The sequence below is a fragment of the Lissotriton vulgaris genome, chromosome 9 (genome assembly GCF_964263255.1).
Source record: "Lissotriton vulgaris chromosome 9, aLisVul1.2, whole genome shotgun sequence".
Lineage (NCBI taxonomy): Eukaryota > Metazoa > Chordata > Amphibia > Caudata > Salamandridae > Lissotriton > Lissotriton vulgaris.
This window is the reverse complement of record NC_141697.1, coordinates 64,246,043-64,263,757: the sequence shown is the minus strand read 5'-3', so window position 1 is coordinate 64,263,757 and position 17,715 is coordinate 64,246,043. Positions and strand designations below refer to the sequence as shown.

Sequence of the window (17,715 nt, the reverse complement as noted above, 5' to 3'; positions counted from 1 at the left end):
CAGCTGTGGTCCGTCCAGTGGAGTCCTGTGGTGTGATTAATGGAGATGTGTTTGCTGGAGGCGAAGATTGGGTCGAGCGTGTGTCCGGCGTAGTGGGTGGGGGTGTTCACCAGCTGTTTGAGTCCGAGATTGGCAAGGTTATCAAGTAGGGTGGTGGTGTTGTTGTCGTTGTTATTCTCCAGGTGAAAGTTGAGGTCTCCTAGAAGAATGTAGTCCTCGGAAGGGAGGGCGTGTGGGCTGATAAGGTCGGCGATGTCTTCGCAAAATTGTGTACGAGGTCCTGGGGGTCTGTATATGAGGGTGCCTCTAAGTGTTGTCTTGGGGTCGGAGTGTATCTGGAAGTGGAGGTGTTCGGTGTCTCTGAGGGTGTCATCGGAGCAGGTCGAGATGCGGATGGTGTTTTTGTGGACAATCGCGATGCCTCCTCCTGTTTTGTTGATGCGGTCTCTTCGGATGATCTTGTATCCGTCCGGGATGGCTATGGCGATGTCGGGTGCAGATGAGGCGTACATCCAGGTTTCCGTGAGGAAGGCGACGTCTGGAGTTGTGGTGTCAAGTAGGTTCCATAGTTCTATGGCGTGTCTGTGAACCGAACGGGTGTTGAGCAGGATGCACTTCAGGTGGTTGTTGTTGGAGCTCTGTTTGTCGTTTGTGGTTGTAGTGTGGGTTCTGATGCAGCAGAACTTGCAGGATTGGCAGGTGAATGGTCCATGGGTACGGCCTGGGGCAGCTCGGTGGCAGTCGGGCGTCTGCCGGTGTTGAGGGAAGTGAGGGTTGCGGTGTCGTATGTTCTGCGGGGGGGGGTCACTACGGGGGCCAGGGGCTCTGGCACTGGGCGCGGTCCAGGCGCGGGCGTAGACGGGCTTACCTTTGGCGCGCCTTCAGCGCGCCTGCTGCGCATTTGCCACTCCGCCATAAGTGGAGAATGGAGGGGGCGGAGCGAGGGAGGAGCAGCTGGGAGGCGGGAGCGGGGTGGCAAATGGGGAGTGGAGGATCAGTGATGCAGGAGAGAACGGGGGTTGGGTAGAGCGGCGGCAGGGAGCGGGGTGGAGAGGCGCAGGGCACAACAACAAGAATGCTAAAACAGAAACCAAAACCGGAGAGGCACAGCAGCCAGCGGTGGCGGCAGCAATCAGGGGGCACAGCAGTAACAATATCGAGCAAAAACGAAACAGGCACAACAATTACGATACTGGGCAATGATTAAAAAAATACACTATGATGCACAAGACCGAGCAAAAACGAAACAGGCACAACAATTACGATACTGGGCGAAAGTTAAAAAATACACAATGATGCACAAGACCAGATCGTTGGCGAGCTCAGGGGCACAGCAGCTCAGGGGAACACCAGAGGCACAGCGGGCAGCAAAGGCGGCCACCCTCGAGGGTCAGGCACGAGGCGGGTGGAGCGACCGGCTCTGACCAGGTCAGGTCGGGTCACAGCTCCCCGTCTCGTTGGTGCAGGCCTAGGCAACCAGTGGGAGGGAGGAGCAGCTGGGAGGCGGAGCGGGGTGGCGAGTGGGGAGTGGAGGAGCGGTGATGCAGGAGGGAACGGAGCTGGGCAGAGCAGTGGCAGGGAGCGGGGTGGAGGGGCGCAGGGCACAACAACAAGAATGCTAAAACAGAAACCGAAACCGGAGAGGCACAGCGGCCAGCGGTGGCGGCAGCAATCAGGGGGCACAGCAGTAACAGGCACAACAATTACGATACTGGGCAATGATTAAAAAAATACACTATGATGCACAAGACCGAACAAAAACGAAACAGGCACAACAATTACGATACTGGGCGAAAAATAAAAAATACACAATGATGCACAAGACCAGATCGTTGGCGAGCTCAGGCGCACAGCAGCTCAGGGGCACACCAGAGGCACAGCGGGCAGCGAAGGCGGTAACACTCTGGGGTCAGGCACGAGGCGGTTCCACTCACCGCGTGGGTTGCCGATTCCACTCACCGCGTGGGTTGCCTTTGCCAAGGCCTGTTGACACCGAATCCGGAACCAACTCACCGACAGCGAGAGCCTGCGTGGGACAGCTCGTGCCTCCATCCTGGTCGTCGAAGACACCTCCTGGTCCACGTGCCTGCAGAGTCACGCGTCCACCCTTCACCTGATCGCGACAACAGCATCTGCTTCCTTCCTGCTTCCACTCCAGTCACTAGCTAGTGACTTTGAACATTGTCCCTTCTGCTTTCAGGTCTTCAGCTTCCTTGATCCACCCTTGGATCACACCGGACATCTTCCTCCTGGTCGCCTGCAGCATCTTTTCTTTCAGGCTCCATAGACTTCAACGCAGAAACCCGACAGGACTTCGCACCTATGCACCCGCAGCCCGTGGGTGAGGTAACAGGAGCATTTCGGTGCTCAAGGGTAGATTGACTCTCCTAGTGTCCAGATTCAAAGTCGTTTTAGTCCTATCTAGTCAGGATTGTCCGCAATCACCTTTTTTGTAAACTGTACTGTCCATTGACTTTGTTACGCATCTTGCATGTGAGTTCACACTCTGCACACGCGTTCGGTGGGCCTCCTATTACTTACCTAAAGTTAGGGTAGTGTAGTCTTAGTGATCCTACAGCCTCTGGACAGCTCCATTCCTTCTAACGACTTCCTTATACCATTTGTTTAGTATATGGTTTGTTGCGCCCCTAGGGCAACATTGTAACTCGTGCAACTTAACGTATTTTTCTTAAGAGTCTTGTCATGTGCTTAGCCCTCTGACCTCATAAAGAGTTTAGAGGTGTATGTTAGTTAATAAATATCTTGTTTATTTTCATAACTACCTGTGTGGTGTCCTTTCATTTGGTATTCAAGCGGTTATATGTGGTAAAACAGCTGGCTTCACATGCCAAAAGAGATTTGCCTAGGACTGCTTTGTCCATGCTACCATTAGGATAGCTGGTCTATAAGGTTGACTTACAACCAATCACCATAAGGGTTGTTTGGACTGATACAAGGTGATCACTAAAACTAGTGAGCATCATATATCAGGCCAACGTCTCACATTGGTGTGCAGCGGTTGGGATTTAAGCTTGCTGTTGTTTTTACCAAATATAATCTTGAGATATCATTTGAAAGATCACATAAGGTACCATAGGTACATATACCAAAGCTTAGTAATACTGTGAGTTCTACTGAACCAGCTGTTGTAGTAGAAAGGGCCTAGCACACCCTGACTACAACTTTTAGCAAGGGACCAGTAGGAAAACATATAGTGTAGGTAAGTGCACCACTTACACCTCACTAGAAAGCATGTCTGCCACAGGAGAGAACATAGTGGCTCCCCTAGTGGCTATTGACCCTCCACAGGTCATTTCAAGATATGCAGCCCTCAGCTTCCAGGAGATGAGACAATTGTGTACCTCCAGGAAACTGAAAGAGGGTTCTAACCCTACCCTTCCTTTTCTGATAGGTCTCTTAGAGACATATGATGCTAGAAGGGCTTCTAACCCTGATCCTACAGATGGAAGCATGCCCCCCTTAGAAGGTGGCCCTGAATCTAACCTCCCTGAAACAGAAGATGTAGAGGGTGAGGAAGATGGGAACTCCTCTGATGGAGAGGTAGACAATGGCCAAGTTATAGTCAGCAGACTTACCAGGGCCAACATAAGCCTACATGAGAATGCAACTGGGGGAGCCCCAGGCCCATCCACAAGCAGGCCTAACCTTGGGAATAGACGAGTTAGGTCTCACTCCAGAGGCTCTAACAGATCTATTCACACCCATGTCTCTCAGGCATCTTCTCAGAGAGGGAAGACTTCCCCTCAGAGGCGAGAACATGAAGCAAAAATGAAGGAAGTGAATGTGAGGATCCGAAGGGAAGAACTTGCCCTTGCCAAAGAGAAACTGGCCTTTGCCAGAGAGCAGAAATTGAGTGGGGTAGAACCCACTGGTGGTAGCATTGTCCCTAGAGATAATGACAGGAGTTTTGATAATAGACACCTGAGTAAAATAGTGCCCTTCTTTAAAGTAGGAGATGACATCCACAAATGGATGACTGCTCTGGAGAGGGCCTGCAAAGTACAGCAGGTACCCCCGAGTCAGTGGGCAGATATATTGTGGCTCTCCTTTGAAGGTAAAGGAAGAGACAAGCTCCTCCCTATTAGAGATGAGGATGCTAATGATTACCAAGTCCTGAAAAGTGCCTTGATTAATGGGTTTGGCCTAACAACTGAACAGTTCAGGTTGATGTTCAGAGACACCCAGAAAACTCAAGCTCAGGATTGGACTGACTTTGTTGATTGTGCCACTAAGGCTTTAGAAGGCTGGCTACTGGGAAGTAAAGTTACTGACTTCACAGGATTGTATAATCTTATTATGAGAGAGCAAGTCTTAAATAATTGTCAGAACCAGTTATTACACCAGCACCTGGTAGACTCTGATCTGACCTCTCCACAAGAATTGGGTAAGAGGGCAGACATATGGGTCAGAACCAGGATTAGGCCTAAGAACCAGGGTGGTGACCAAAAGAAAGAATCAACCAAACCTCAAGAGAAGGGTGGGAATAAATCAAAAGATCAAACCACATCAGGGCCCCAAAAATCCTCTGAGGGGGGGTGGGTCCCAGAATCCTTCCAATACCCAAAAGAAACCTTATTGCCATGCCTGCAAACAGGTAGGCCATTGGAAAACTGACAGCAGTTGCCCCAAGGCCAACAATAAGGAACATATTCCTCCAGGTAATACTCCAACACCTCCTGTTACTACTAATAGTAATCCCCCAGGTGGTGGGAGTGCCCCCAAGAATTTTGGTTGGGTATACTTGGGGAACCCAGGTAGACTCTGGCCTAACCAGGTCCCCTACCACAGATACTCTTGTCTGTGAAACTGGCATGGAGTTTGCCAACTTCACTGCTTGTCCCAACACTTTGGACAGACAGGAGCCCCTCATCAATGGTCTGAAAGTTGAGGCCTATAGAGACACAGGGGCTAGCATCACTATGGTGACTGAGAACCTAGTCCCTTCAAGGCAACTTCTACCTGGAGCCACATACCAGGTGACCAACATTGATGGAGTGCAGAGAGATCACCCCATGGCAGTGGTAAATCTCAGCTTGGAGGTGTTACTGGTCCCAAGAGAGTGGCAGTGTCATCAAACTTGCCTGTAGATTGTCTACTGGGGAATGATTTAGAGATCTCAGCCTGGGCTGAGGTAGAGCAAGAAACCCATTTCAAAATGGTAAATCTCCATGGAAAGGTTAGTGGGGCTGTGATGGCCACAGCCCCAGTCCAAGATGTCCTCCCTGAACAGGTCAGGAGGGCTGTGCCAGTCACAGCCCAATCTCAGACAGATTCCTTCCCTGAACAGGTTGGCAGGGCTGTGATGGTAATAGCCCATACCCAAACTGAGTCCCTTCCTGAAAAGGTTGGTGGGGTTGTAATGACCACAGCCCAAACTCAGACAGATAATAGTGTTGTGAAGCCTGAAACTATGGATCACTCCACTCAAACAGAGAGCATTGGGGAGGAAGGGAAATCTCCCTCCCACCAGACTTTAGGAAAGGATCAGCCTCCTCAGGGAACTGACCTTACCCCTTGTGAAGAAACTTCCCCAGAGGTAGTCAGGCCTAGTCTGGCAGAACCCCTGATGTCAGTGGACCCTTCCAAGGTGGGACCGAGTCTGGAGCAGGTAACCTGCCCCTCTCTACCCTGCCTCAGTCAGCCCGGGGCTGTAGAGGTCAAGGAGGCCAGTGGTGGACCCCAAAGGGCCCCCTGTCCAAAAGAACCCCCCAATCAGCAGACTAAGGGCGCCAAAGCTAGCAGTCCTAGCCAGGTGGAAATAAAACAAACTCCTGAGGGATCGCACTTAAACTTAGTTAGGGACCTCCCACAGATGAACACTGTTGGGCACAGACAAACCTGGGACCTAAGGGCCCCAAACCTGACCTGTCCCTCTAGTAAGCCAAACAGAGGGACCCAGCCTCCAGCTTTAGGTAGCCAGAGGTTGACCCTGAGAGCCCACTGCAACTCAGTCCCGGAAAGAAAGGCATGTATGGTGGATAGTGTTTGGAGGAAGTTCAGCCCAACATTAGTGGAGCCTCACTTTAGTACTCCATCCCAGCACCAGCCTTTTACTTTGCCAAAACACACCACAGGTAGAGATTCCCTATGGTGGAGACCCTCAGATACCCTTAGGGTGAGGGATTGCTTTGTGGACCATGAGATAGGGGGTAACCATGCCAGTGCATGCACCTCCTCATATGGCCACTCAGGCAATATAGGCTTACCTGGTCAAGGATAGCCTTATCTCCTTTCGTTTGGGGGGGTTGTGTAGGAAGGTGGATATCTGACTATGGTTACCCCCAACTTTTTGCCTAGTGTTTTGCTGGTTTTCGACACAGTTGGCCTGGGATCCTGCTATCCAGGACCCCAGGCTTCCTGCTCTCTCTGTTAAAATGGACTCCATGTACCTTAGGTACATATCTAATTAGTATTGGGTCACTCTTGTAAGTCCTTGTACAGTGTACCATAGGTACCCAGGGCATAAGTGAACCCAAGGCCTACCAGGGGCTGCAGCATGTATTATGCCACCCCTGGCTGGCCATCCAAATCTGACACAACTGGCTGATCAATCAGCTGGGGCAAGGTGGTGTAATCACCCTTTGCTGTAGATATAGTATACCTATATCTAAACCTAAAATGGACACATATACTCCTATAAGTCACTCCTTTGGCAGGCCTTAACAATCCTGGAGGCAGAGTGCTTGGAATTATGTGAGATGGTGCTCTAGCATGAGCTGAGCCTGTCTGCAGCTTTCGGAACCAAGTCCTTTAGCTCTTTCCATGATAACGCTATACCATATACTCTTAAGTGCATTATAATCCTCGCGGTTATTGCTAACTTTGGCATAGTATTTTCAAAACATGTTGAGTAAGGTGTCATACAAATTGGAATACTACCCACTCGCCAATTCTGGCGACGGGAGTAGCATTCCACCCTTTTAGAGGGACACGACATGTATGTAACTGTGAACCCCGGTTAAAGTTAACTCGAGCCTCAGCATCACAAAATGGATGCTGCCACCACAGACACAAGTCTGACCTCCTGCTGCTGGGAGTCCTTCCAGCGAGGGAGGGTTGGACAAAGGGTTTCCTGCCTTGGGAGGTGCTAGCACCACCCCAGACAGGATTTTGTGTATTAGGTAGGACAGGCCTGAAAGGAATGAGACATGCCTGGGGCACACAAGGTGCCCTGTGCATACACCGGCTCAAACCAGTTGCTGGGGCACTCCAGCCCCAGTTCTGGCGTGAAACCGGACAAAGGATAGGGGTGTAACCACCCCCCTTCCTGGTCCCACCATAGTACAGCCCCCTTTAGGAGAATAAAGGTAGGAGCTGGTCCCATTCCCAATTAGATTATCCTGAATTGATTTTACAAGAAGAAACTCTGGACTTCGACGTTCTGCTCCACAGAAGACTGAAGAAATCTCCCTTAAGGCCAAGGAGTGACCACCCTACACAAGCAGGCACCATCAAGCGTTCCAGCGGTTCACTTTGTCGTCTTCCCGAGTGGATCCAGACTTCAGAGCCCGACGAGACCCGGACTTCCAGACCTCTCCGACCTCTACCTACATCTGCAGCACAGCTGAGATCCGTGGGTGTGACGAGACACGTGGGACCGGCCATCTTGAAGAAACAGCACTTCGCTTCCAGCACGACTTTTGAGATATCCTCGACGAAGTGCTTTGGGGATTGAGAAGCCCCAGCCCCAAGCAGCTCCTGCACAGAAGATCAGCCCTCCAGTATCCACGAGATCTGCATGGGGCCCTTTTGCTTGATTGCTGCTCGACGCGTTGTCTGGTCACTTGCCGGCTGGCTAGTGACCTCCTAGACGATGATCCTTAAAATCCACACCGCTGGTCTGGTTGTTCCAGACTGGCCCTTGCTTCCCTGCAGAGGTCCCTCCGAGTCCGCACCAATGTTTCTAATATATTTAATTTCACAATGCTTGTGGGTATACAATATGTTTTTGTGACTATTGTCTGTATGCATCCCTTGTAGTTGTTGGGCAGCAAGCAAATCAATAGGGTCTGTCCGGCCTTTCGATTAAAAACACATGCGTATTGTACATGAGCGCATTCAAATCCAACGTTGTGTACATATAAACATGCGGTAATGTTGCAAAGTGAACCAACTCCTCCCCCCTCCCTCCACCCACTTCCCGGTCTGCTATCCTGACACCAACTGTCCATCCTAATATATGTAGACTATTGTCTCTATGCGTCCTTTCTTAATGTTGTAAAGTGAACCAACTCATCCCTCCTCCCTCCATCCACTTCCCGGTCTGCCATCCTGACCCCAACTGTCCATCCTAATATATGTAGACTATTATCTCTATGCGTACCTTGTATTTGTTGCGCAGCAACCAAATCGATAGGGTTTGTTCGGCCTTTCGACTAAAAACACGCGCGTATTGTACACACGCGTATTCGAATCCAACGCTGTGTATATATAAACATGCGCTAATGTTGCAAAGTGAACCAACTCCTCCCCCCTCCCTCCACCCACTTCCCGGTCTGCCATCCTGTCACCAACTGTCCATCCTAATATATGTAGACTATTGTCTCTATGCGTCCTTTCTTAATGTTGCAAAGTGAACCAACTCCTCCCCCCGCCCTCCACCCACTTCCCGGTCTGCCATCCTGACACCAATTGTCCATCCTAATATATGTAGACTATTGTCTATATGCGTCTCCTGTAGTTGTTGCGCAGCAACTAAATCGATAGGGTCTGTCGGCCTTTCGATAAAAAACATGCGCGTATTCTAATCCAACGTTGTGCACATATAAACACGAGCTTAATCGATCAAAGATACTTTGTTTGGTTTTCTATGGGGGCGCACAAGAAAAAAGTCCAGAAAAGTTGTCACTGTGTATGTAGAAAAGTTATTTATTCGTTATTTATTCATTCTTTTAAAAGTAGTCACCGTGCAATTTACAACCAAATCAGCCAACTCGTTTCACTCTGTACCAGGGAGTTTCTTCAGGGCAACTAAAATTTACACTGGTAGCGCAAGTCCGGATCCTCCAAATTCGTGATTAGCGTTTGCATCCCTTATTCCTGAAGGTTGATTTTTCTACTTGTCTTGTTGGTTCCGTGATATTGAGTACGGGTATATACATTTTCTTTTTATGATGGTTCTAGAGTCTTCAGCAAACCTCACGATAAGGATAATGTAGAATCCCTTATTGTTGGCATCTCACGCTCCGATGCTTAGAATTCTGGTAAGGGAAGTTGTATCGCTTCCTCCACCCACAGTCGTTTGAGTGTTCCAAAGTCGTAAACCTGGAAAAGTTTCATCGGTCGTTTTACAGTAGCGGCGTGGATGGTCCCAAGCTGTCCATCCTAATATATGTAGACTATTGTCTCTATGCGTCTCTTGTGGTTGTTGCGCAGCAACTAAATCAATAGGGTCTGTCGGCCTTTCGATAAAAAACACGCGCGTATTCAAATCCAACGTTGTGTACATATAAATACGAGCTTAATCGAATCGAACGTTGTGTCAAAATTTCAAAGCACTCGGTGAAGAATTTTTGGAGATTTGAGATTTTGAACAAACGAACATTGAAATTTTTATGAGTCTGTTTGGGCTTCCGATTAAAAACACGTGCGTATTCGACACGCGTGTATTCAAATCCAACATTGTGTATATAAAAACACGCGCGTATTCGAATCCAATGTTGTGTCAAAATTTCAAAGCGATCAGTGAAGGACTTTCGGAGATTTACGATTTTGAACAAACGAACATTTACAGTTTTATTTATATATCTATAGATAGATTGAAATAATGTATTTATTCAGGTAATGAAACTGTGCTAAGTATATTTCCGATTTAAAGTCTTGCTTCTCAAACATTTATAAAGATTTTTGTTATTTTTATACTAAATTGGTCATGGATTTATTCTTGAGTTTGTGTCTCATTTATTGCCTCTGTGAGTACAACAAATGCGTAACACTGCCTTCTGCTAAGCCTATCTGCTTGCCCATACTACCACAAAAAGCGAGTTAGTATTATCTACTTGCTACCTGCGTCTTCCCCTGGGGATCTTGTTCACTATCTACATAGTGTACTGCATTCTAGTGCCCTGTACAGAGAGGTTGTATCTTACAGATGAGTATTTAATTGATTGGCCAATGGAGGGTACATTTTAGGTATTTTAGGACTACAGGGAGCATAAACTTAGTGTCAGACTTGGGCCAGCTCCTTGCTCATGATTGGATGGCTTTCTTGTCTTTCTTATTTCACTGCCACTGATTCAATGACTTTCTTCACTATTAATGTGCTTATCCCACCCACAATCATTTTGATCTCCTATTGCTTTGATTGGATAATGTATTTTTCCACTGCTGATGTCAAACAGTAGATTTCAGTGCATATCAGGGATTATTTTCTTCCTTGCTATCCCTTACAGTGCTTCTCCTCCACCCACTCACCTTTCGTTTTGACCCAACTCACATCCCTAACTCCTCAACCCAACAGCTGCTTCACCTTCAGCCCCATTAGGCTCTTTGTGCTTTGACTGCCGTCCGTGGCGCTACCAGTGGATGGCCCCGCATCCATAGTAATCATCTTTGAATATTATTCTGTTAATGCTTTCATATAATACACTCCACAACGTGGTTGCAGTGGATGCACCCTTATCTGGAGTAGTATTAATCAAATGTCTTTTGTATATATTTTGTTAAAAAATTAACAAAAAAACATTGAAATATGCCTGCTGTGTATGTTAAGCTATCATGAAATGCCTTAAAAACTGTTGTAAGATTACTACTAGAGGGTAGCAATCTTACAACAGTTTTAAGGTGCAGGCACATCCACACTGACCATGTGGTGCTAAACCCTGAGACTTTTCCTAAGAGCAAACAATCATTAGCATAGCCCAAAGTTTTCTCAGCTGAGTCTTATTGACTTTGATTGTTATAACTGTCTCAAGGATGGGTCCATTCCAAGACTACACATAGACATGGAGGTGTGATGCCATCTTCCAGGAGTAGTATATTCCCGGGCCAATCTAGCCTACTCATTTACCCTCCTTATCACTTCAGAAGTAGCGACCTTGAAAAAGAGAGAAAAGCAATGACCCATGTGGTGGTAGCCCAGCTGCAGATGGCCTAATCAGGACTGTTGCTCCTTTGGTGCATGGGAGCCTGGCTCCATGGCTGCAGAGTCAATGGGTAGCATTAGCAGCTGCTTTCACCGTGACCTCAACAGTGAGACTTTCTTTTACGAAGTGCAGTAGTTTACATCATTAAAGGGAGTTACATACACCCCCCACAACACGTACCTCCCCTTCACAAGTGGCCATTTCAAGAATGACAGAAACGTGTCTGCATACGGGATGGTCAATATTTTACCTTTCATGAACTCTTCCTCGCTCATCACCCAAAGTGACTGTCACAGTGCAGTTACGGTTCAAATCAAAGTTCTGGTTGTAGACGTGGTAGTCTGGGGTCACCCAGCCAACCCACACTGAGGAGAGGTTCTGGCCAGCAAAGACCCGTACTGAATAATGGTAAGACTGAAAGAGAAAAGAATTCATCCAATCAATTGTTGACAATTGTTTAAAATTAATTCAACAACTGAAGATCAGCACCTGAATGTGACCATGTCGAGGCCGTAAAATGCTGTAAAAGTACTTTTCCATTTGTTAGTCTCAATTGAGGACCACATACTCTTCCTAGAGCTTTATGGCTTTGCTCGCACTAGGTCAAATTCTGAGATGACTCACTAATTTATATACAGACAGTAATAAGATTTCAGCTCAGCCTGCTCTACCCAAGTGGATGTAGTCCCCATCATAGCTTATGTCATCCATCACTTTTATGAAGTCAATGATCATACCATTAATGGTTTTACAAATCACTTTTAATCTTTTACATATTCAGCACTCAAAAAGTCCTTGATTTAGAGTAACACTCTTATCACTTGCTGACAAGTATATCTTTTTAGAACTAACTTTAATTTAGGCGTAACATGTATGCACAGAGGCATGCAGTGAAGCGTAGTGATCCTTACCGTTGAGGTGTGTGTTGGCATTTCTTGTATCTGGTTTCTGAGAAAGAAAAAGAAAGCGGTTTATTCAGCTCCCTGAAGAGGACCCCTTTCAAAGAGAATGAACGCATTAAGCCTGGAGTACCAAATGGTGGTGAAAGAGTTCAAGATCTATTCCAGATTTTCAGGATTAACACTGACTATGTGAATGATTCCAATGTATATCCATTTTACCTAATGTATTCCATGAGGGTAGGCTGATAATACGGTATGGTTCTGTCCCTCGTAGATGAAATGTTGGACACATCTGCAGTTAAGCAATAGGCTAATGAGCAATGCGGTTGACTGTTCTTGGAACCCCATAGTATTAAACGATCAAGCTGAAAGAATGGAGCATCCCCTCCTACCTTTTGAAGAAGGCATCGTCGGAGTAGAAGGCTGAGTAGAACTCTACAGGCATGCTCAGGCGGCAGTAGATCATGTCTGCATTACTTTTCTGTGTGCCGAAGGTTTTGTGAACTACTTTTAGGCACGGAGGGCTGTCAATGGTGCCATCAATTCGGGTAACCTGAAAAGAGATGATGTATGAGTAGGTGCTAATATAAAACGCCACCCAAAGGAGCTGCAAATGAAGTGGGAAGGGGGTGGCGTGCTCTATGTTTAGGGGTCTGCGAGACCAGGCAAGGCGAAAAATTGACAAAGTGACATCAAAGCGTAATCAATTTGAAAAGAGTTCTTTTCAAGAAGTTATTATAACGGAGATGTGCTCTAGAGTGAGGCATGGGTGAGATTAACACTAATGGGGCATTAACGTAGCGGTACGCGACAATGAGGTCTGATTAGGATTAATGGGGTTAATAGATGGTAAAGTTAATTGAGAGGTACTATATAATGAGGCATGGTTGAAATTAAGATTAATTAAGGAAATAGCACCTGTTATCAGCACCTAAAGACCACCTAAAGGTGGAGTGTGATTTAAAATGGTAGTGCTTATTTTTATTGATATTATCATAATCATATCAGAAGGCCTAGGTTACATCGTCATGAATTTAGATGTACTATGTAGTCAAACCTTGCTTTACAATAACATTAAGAACCAGGACCATTGCAGTAGTAACATTAATGGGGTGCTCCAGAGTTAGGCCTGATTCAGCATTGGTAATAATGAAGAAGCACTATCTGTCCACGGCTAGTTTTTCACACATTAATGCCCTTTGGCTCCCTTTCAGGGGCTCCAGCTTGCAGGAACATCTCCCTCTTTCTCAATAGATCACTTGGTCTAAGCCATGGAAGAAGAACCTTACAGAGGCATTTGTGAACCTATTATTCTGCCTTGACTGATCTCATTTGTGTTCAGTCTCACCTCAATATGAGGATGATCCTTGGGTACTTTGACAAAAGAGGGTAGGCGTTTGCTGAACCACATGGCCACGTCCCGGTTCATGTTCACAGCGAATGGCTCAAAGCCCTCTTGAAGGCCACACATGGTGTAATACTTGAAGGTGCTGGCATCCTTCCCTAGGTTCATGCGGCCGATCTGAGACAAGCCCAGTGAGCAAATGGGGACAAAACCTGGAAGAAAATAAAGGAGGCATTCAGTGATTGATCAAAAACAAGATGTAACACAAGTGTGACCAATTTACTGACATCTTTTGGAATCATCTCTGACAATACCCTTACTAGAGCTTGAATTTCTGATATCAAACAGTTTTATTTTTATATAAAAATATCCATACATAAGTGAGGAATTATATTACTAATTTGAAACTCGTAGCTCAAAATATTACTCTTTAATTATTTGCAGTTTCTAAGTTCAGAGACAAGCCATTGTCCTGGCATGGAGACTGTGTTCTTTGAGGCAGAGATTTACTCTCACTGGCAAATAAACCCAGTGTTTGTGGAATGTGATTACCTGGTCTACAAGAAAGATTCGCGCAGAATGGGAACTCTGAAGAATACGAAGAGCTCCAGTCATTGAAGGTGAGAAGAGAACCCAGTAAGTCCTGAAGACAGAATCCAGAAAGGGACACCGGGCCATAAATACATATCAAGTGCACTGCCCCGGTTTGCACCATGGCCTAGCCTTAATAACTGGATGCGCCTGGTGCAGCCCGGATAGTGATAGACAGAGCCACAGGTTCAAACACCTGCAGCCAGGTGCAGTGTGGGCCCCTTTGAACCCTGCATTCTCCTACACAAGACTCTCACAACCAAGTACCTGCCTACATTAACCACTGCCAGAACTTCCACAAACCGTCAAGAAGACTACACTCGCCGCCCTCCCTTTCCCTTGCCCATACTCCCTTCTCCCTGCATCTACCGAAGCAGAAATGAAGGACGCTCCTTCTCCCACATCGCAGCACAGACCTGAAACAGCCTCCCCACGCACCTCCAGACCATCACCTTACTTCCAGAATTCCTAATTGCCCTCAAGACCTGGCTTTTCGAATAAGCCACTGAGACCTGCAAGTACCTGGATACCCTATCGGGTGATTAGCTACACTTTATAAATCCTGATTGATTGATTGATTGATTGATTGGGGAATACTCAGGGATGCGCTGACTGTGCACCACCAAACAGCTCCTCCGTGCCCACATCTATAATATGGTGCCTTTGCAAATGCAATCATTTCTTCATTTCCATGGGGTAATGCGCACGCATCTGCAGCCATTTCTGCAATAACAATGGGTTCCAGGGTGTTCTTTGTCTTGTATCGAGTAGGAGTATACAATTAAAAGAGTTTCATCAACATGAAGCAGAGAGTAGATGGGTGGACAATCCCTTCTAAAGAAAAGAAGGCTACACCAGGAGGGCTGTAAGTTACCTGGAGACATTTTACTCCATCTAAAAGAGTACATAATTAAGGGGATGATCCAAGCCTCAAAGATCACACTTAAAATGGAAAAGTAAATATAGTGCTCTACTAGCCACAATGAACCTAAAACTGAAAATATTTTTCACAAGAAGTGCTCACAGCTTTTTACAAGTGCCCACAGACTTATAAAGCCATTTATTTATATATTTATTTTTGCTCTTTTCTATTCTGCTAAATATTACCTCCATATCAAGACGTTGCTTAAATGGGCAAGGAATTGGAATAAACTGTAGATTGTTCTCAGATTGATTGAGTACAGTTCTTCAGGGAGGGTTGAGGGGATGTTCCTAATCCATTTGCCTAGAGACAAAGGATGTGTCTCAGTTCTCCTTTTCAAGAAAACTCTGTAAGCATTGAGAAGCAGGATAAGCTACTTGTACTAACAGCTAGAAGAAACTAGGCCTTTCCAACTTTCAATAGACAGACAAATACAATGGCACAAATTCCCTTCCCAGACTTCTTTATGGCTGTATTCTCATGTCAAAAGAAGCTTGGCGGAGTTGTGCCTTGCCTATAAACCAGCTATTTAACCCCCAGCGCTCTACATATAAGCCTTGGAAGCCAAAAATGCCCATGAACATCCAGGTTTTTGAGAATACTTTGCTGAATGCGGCTTGGGACACTCCAAAAAGAGCAAACTTGGGAAAGGAGAGTTTGGGCTTGTTAGCCGTTAGACCAGCTGTGTTTTTTGGGTCCCTGCTGTGACCAAGTGGGCGAGGACCATTAGTACTAGGTGCTAAGTAAAGAATAATTTAATGGCGGAGTGATGTTTGTGGCAGAGTGCAGCACTTAAGAGGGATACAGATAATCGTGTTGTTTGCTCATTCACCAGTCAATGGCAAAAACATCACATGTAGAGGCATGGTTCTGGGCTAATCAACCTTGTAGAACACTGCAAATTGCGGGCTGTAAATAGTAAAGCGTTTGCAATGCAATAGGGCAGGTTAATGTTTGTTTTGTCATGGTTTTTGCAAAACTTTATTTTTGGGGAAGCTGCCATCCCTCATCAATCTAAAAAAGAATGCTGGCTAAAAGCAAAAATATTTTTGGTGTCAAAAAGAACACATTAGCATTGTACTTTCTTTGGACCACAATGTGGATGTGCTCTTTCTCAAAGGGCAGAATGCCACTACTCACTAGGAGGTTAGACGGCGGTTAAAGTGGGCTGAACCACTGCCCCATACAGTAGTCTGTAGTAGGCAGGAGAAAAATGTGACTGACTCATTAATAGACCAGTGAATCAAGTGGGTTGACTGAAAGCCCATATAAGATATTGTATATATAAGTTTGGTAAAATCAATAGGTCTTGGCTAAAACCATTCCGAAAAAGGGTACTTTTCATTCATTCAACAAGTGTGAATTTTGAATACAAAGAACAAACAAAACCATGCTTTAAAGAGAAAAACAGAATTGTGGCCTTCTTTCAAGGAAATGGCTATGAAAGGTGTTAAACACCCCGAGACTTATACATTCAGAGTTTTCTTTTTAGCTAACTCCAGGTGCTTTAATTCCCCGATGTTCTCCCTCTCTCTGCTTCCACAAAACTTGAATACTTTTGGTGGATAAAAGAATCACAAAAGGCAGAGAGCTGGAAAACACACACACTCTGATGAAGTGCTTAACCAAATGAAAAAAGTAGTTTCCTAAAGGTGAGCAGTGGGATAACACAAGTCAGCCAGAAGAAAGGATGGTAAAGAGTCCGTGCTCCAAGGGAGGGACGTACACAAGATGGGTTAGGAAAGCCATCAAATAAGCATGCAAACGACAATGAAGCCAACAAACGGGTTGGCTCTTAGCCCCTCTAAGTTCTTTGTAAGCCAACAACAGAACTTTTTCAACCCAACACCTTGCACTGTCTAGTAGGCCAGACCTGAAAAGGATGCTCTTGCATTGATTTTCAAGTGATGCAATGAAAATCGTTCTCTTTACACATACATTTGTTCAAGTGAGAACTGATCTGTCTCCACAATGTCTTGATGGCGACAACACCCTTGAGCCCAAAGAGAGCAAATGCAACCTGTCTAGAAAGGTTTACTAATCACACTATTTAACACATGTAGCCATCCTTCAGAAAGCAGGCACCAAGGCGAACAGGGCCTGGTGTTAAAGCTATCTGCCCCTCAACATACAGCATAGGACACGACTGCTCCATGCTCAGCATCGGCTAGGTTAAGTGCAGTATTACCTCCTCAGAGTAGGTTGTTACAAGTGTCATGGAGATGGGCTTTGTCTTCACACTGTGTTAAGTTAGCATGAGCTTGTTAAAAGTTTAAACGCCATTTTTCCTTTCTGCTGCATTTCTGCAAACAGCACATATTGTTATTAATGCTTTGAACTTAGTAGAATATTTTGCTTCATACGAGAATAATATGTTTTCCTATTGTATCAGCTTTGCTTGGTAAGCTATGTCTGAACAGTGAGTGCCGAGGCGTTCAAGGTTATTTTAACACAGTGGTTGTTGTTCGGTCTGTTCAGCGCACGTCCTAGACATAACACATATGCAGCTGTGGCCAACTCTGGTTTTGGCGCATTTAATAATGCACTGCGCCGGGCATGCACACACACTGGCATGCACACACACTTGATGAATATTCACATGCAGAGAGCTGGTGTAGAAGATGATGTGATCCCTTTCTACTAAGACCAGAGGTATGGGGCCGCCCTTCTAATACCCAAAGAGACCTTCTCTAGATATAATATAATATACTAGAAAGGGAGGGTAAGACTGAGGTGTAATTTAGCCTTCTAACAATTAGTTTGCCTAAAGACTTGATACCAGAGGCTGGTGACTGTGAGTCTTGGGGTAAGATTTTTGCGGCGGTGTATATGAGGTGCTTCGGCACTCCG

General features: G+C 46.0%; 1 protein-coding gene across 5 annotated transcripts in view; it reads right to left on the bottom strand.

The window, feature by feature from the left end:
* RYR3 (ryanodine receptor 3) overlaps positions 1-17,715 on the bottom strand; it is a 1,864,151-nt gene that overhangs the window by 1,081,789 nt on the left and 764,647 nt on the right. For all 5 annotated transcript variants that reach the window (XM_086937034.1, XM_086937032.1, XM_086937031.1 and 2 more), the window contains 4 exons: positions 13,356-13,564; positions 12,400-12,560; positions 12,017-12,053; positions 11,356-11,519 (listed from right to left, as the gene is read on the bottom strand). In XM_086937034.1, the coding sequence (XP_086793160.1) occupies positions 11,356-11,519; positions 12,017-12,053; positions 12,400-12,560; positions 13,356-13,564 (571 nt within the window). The remainder of the gene's footprint in view (positions 1-11,355; positions 11,520-12,016; positions 12,054-12,399; positions 12,561-13,355; positions 13,565-17,715) is intronic.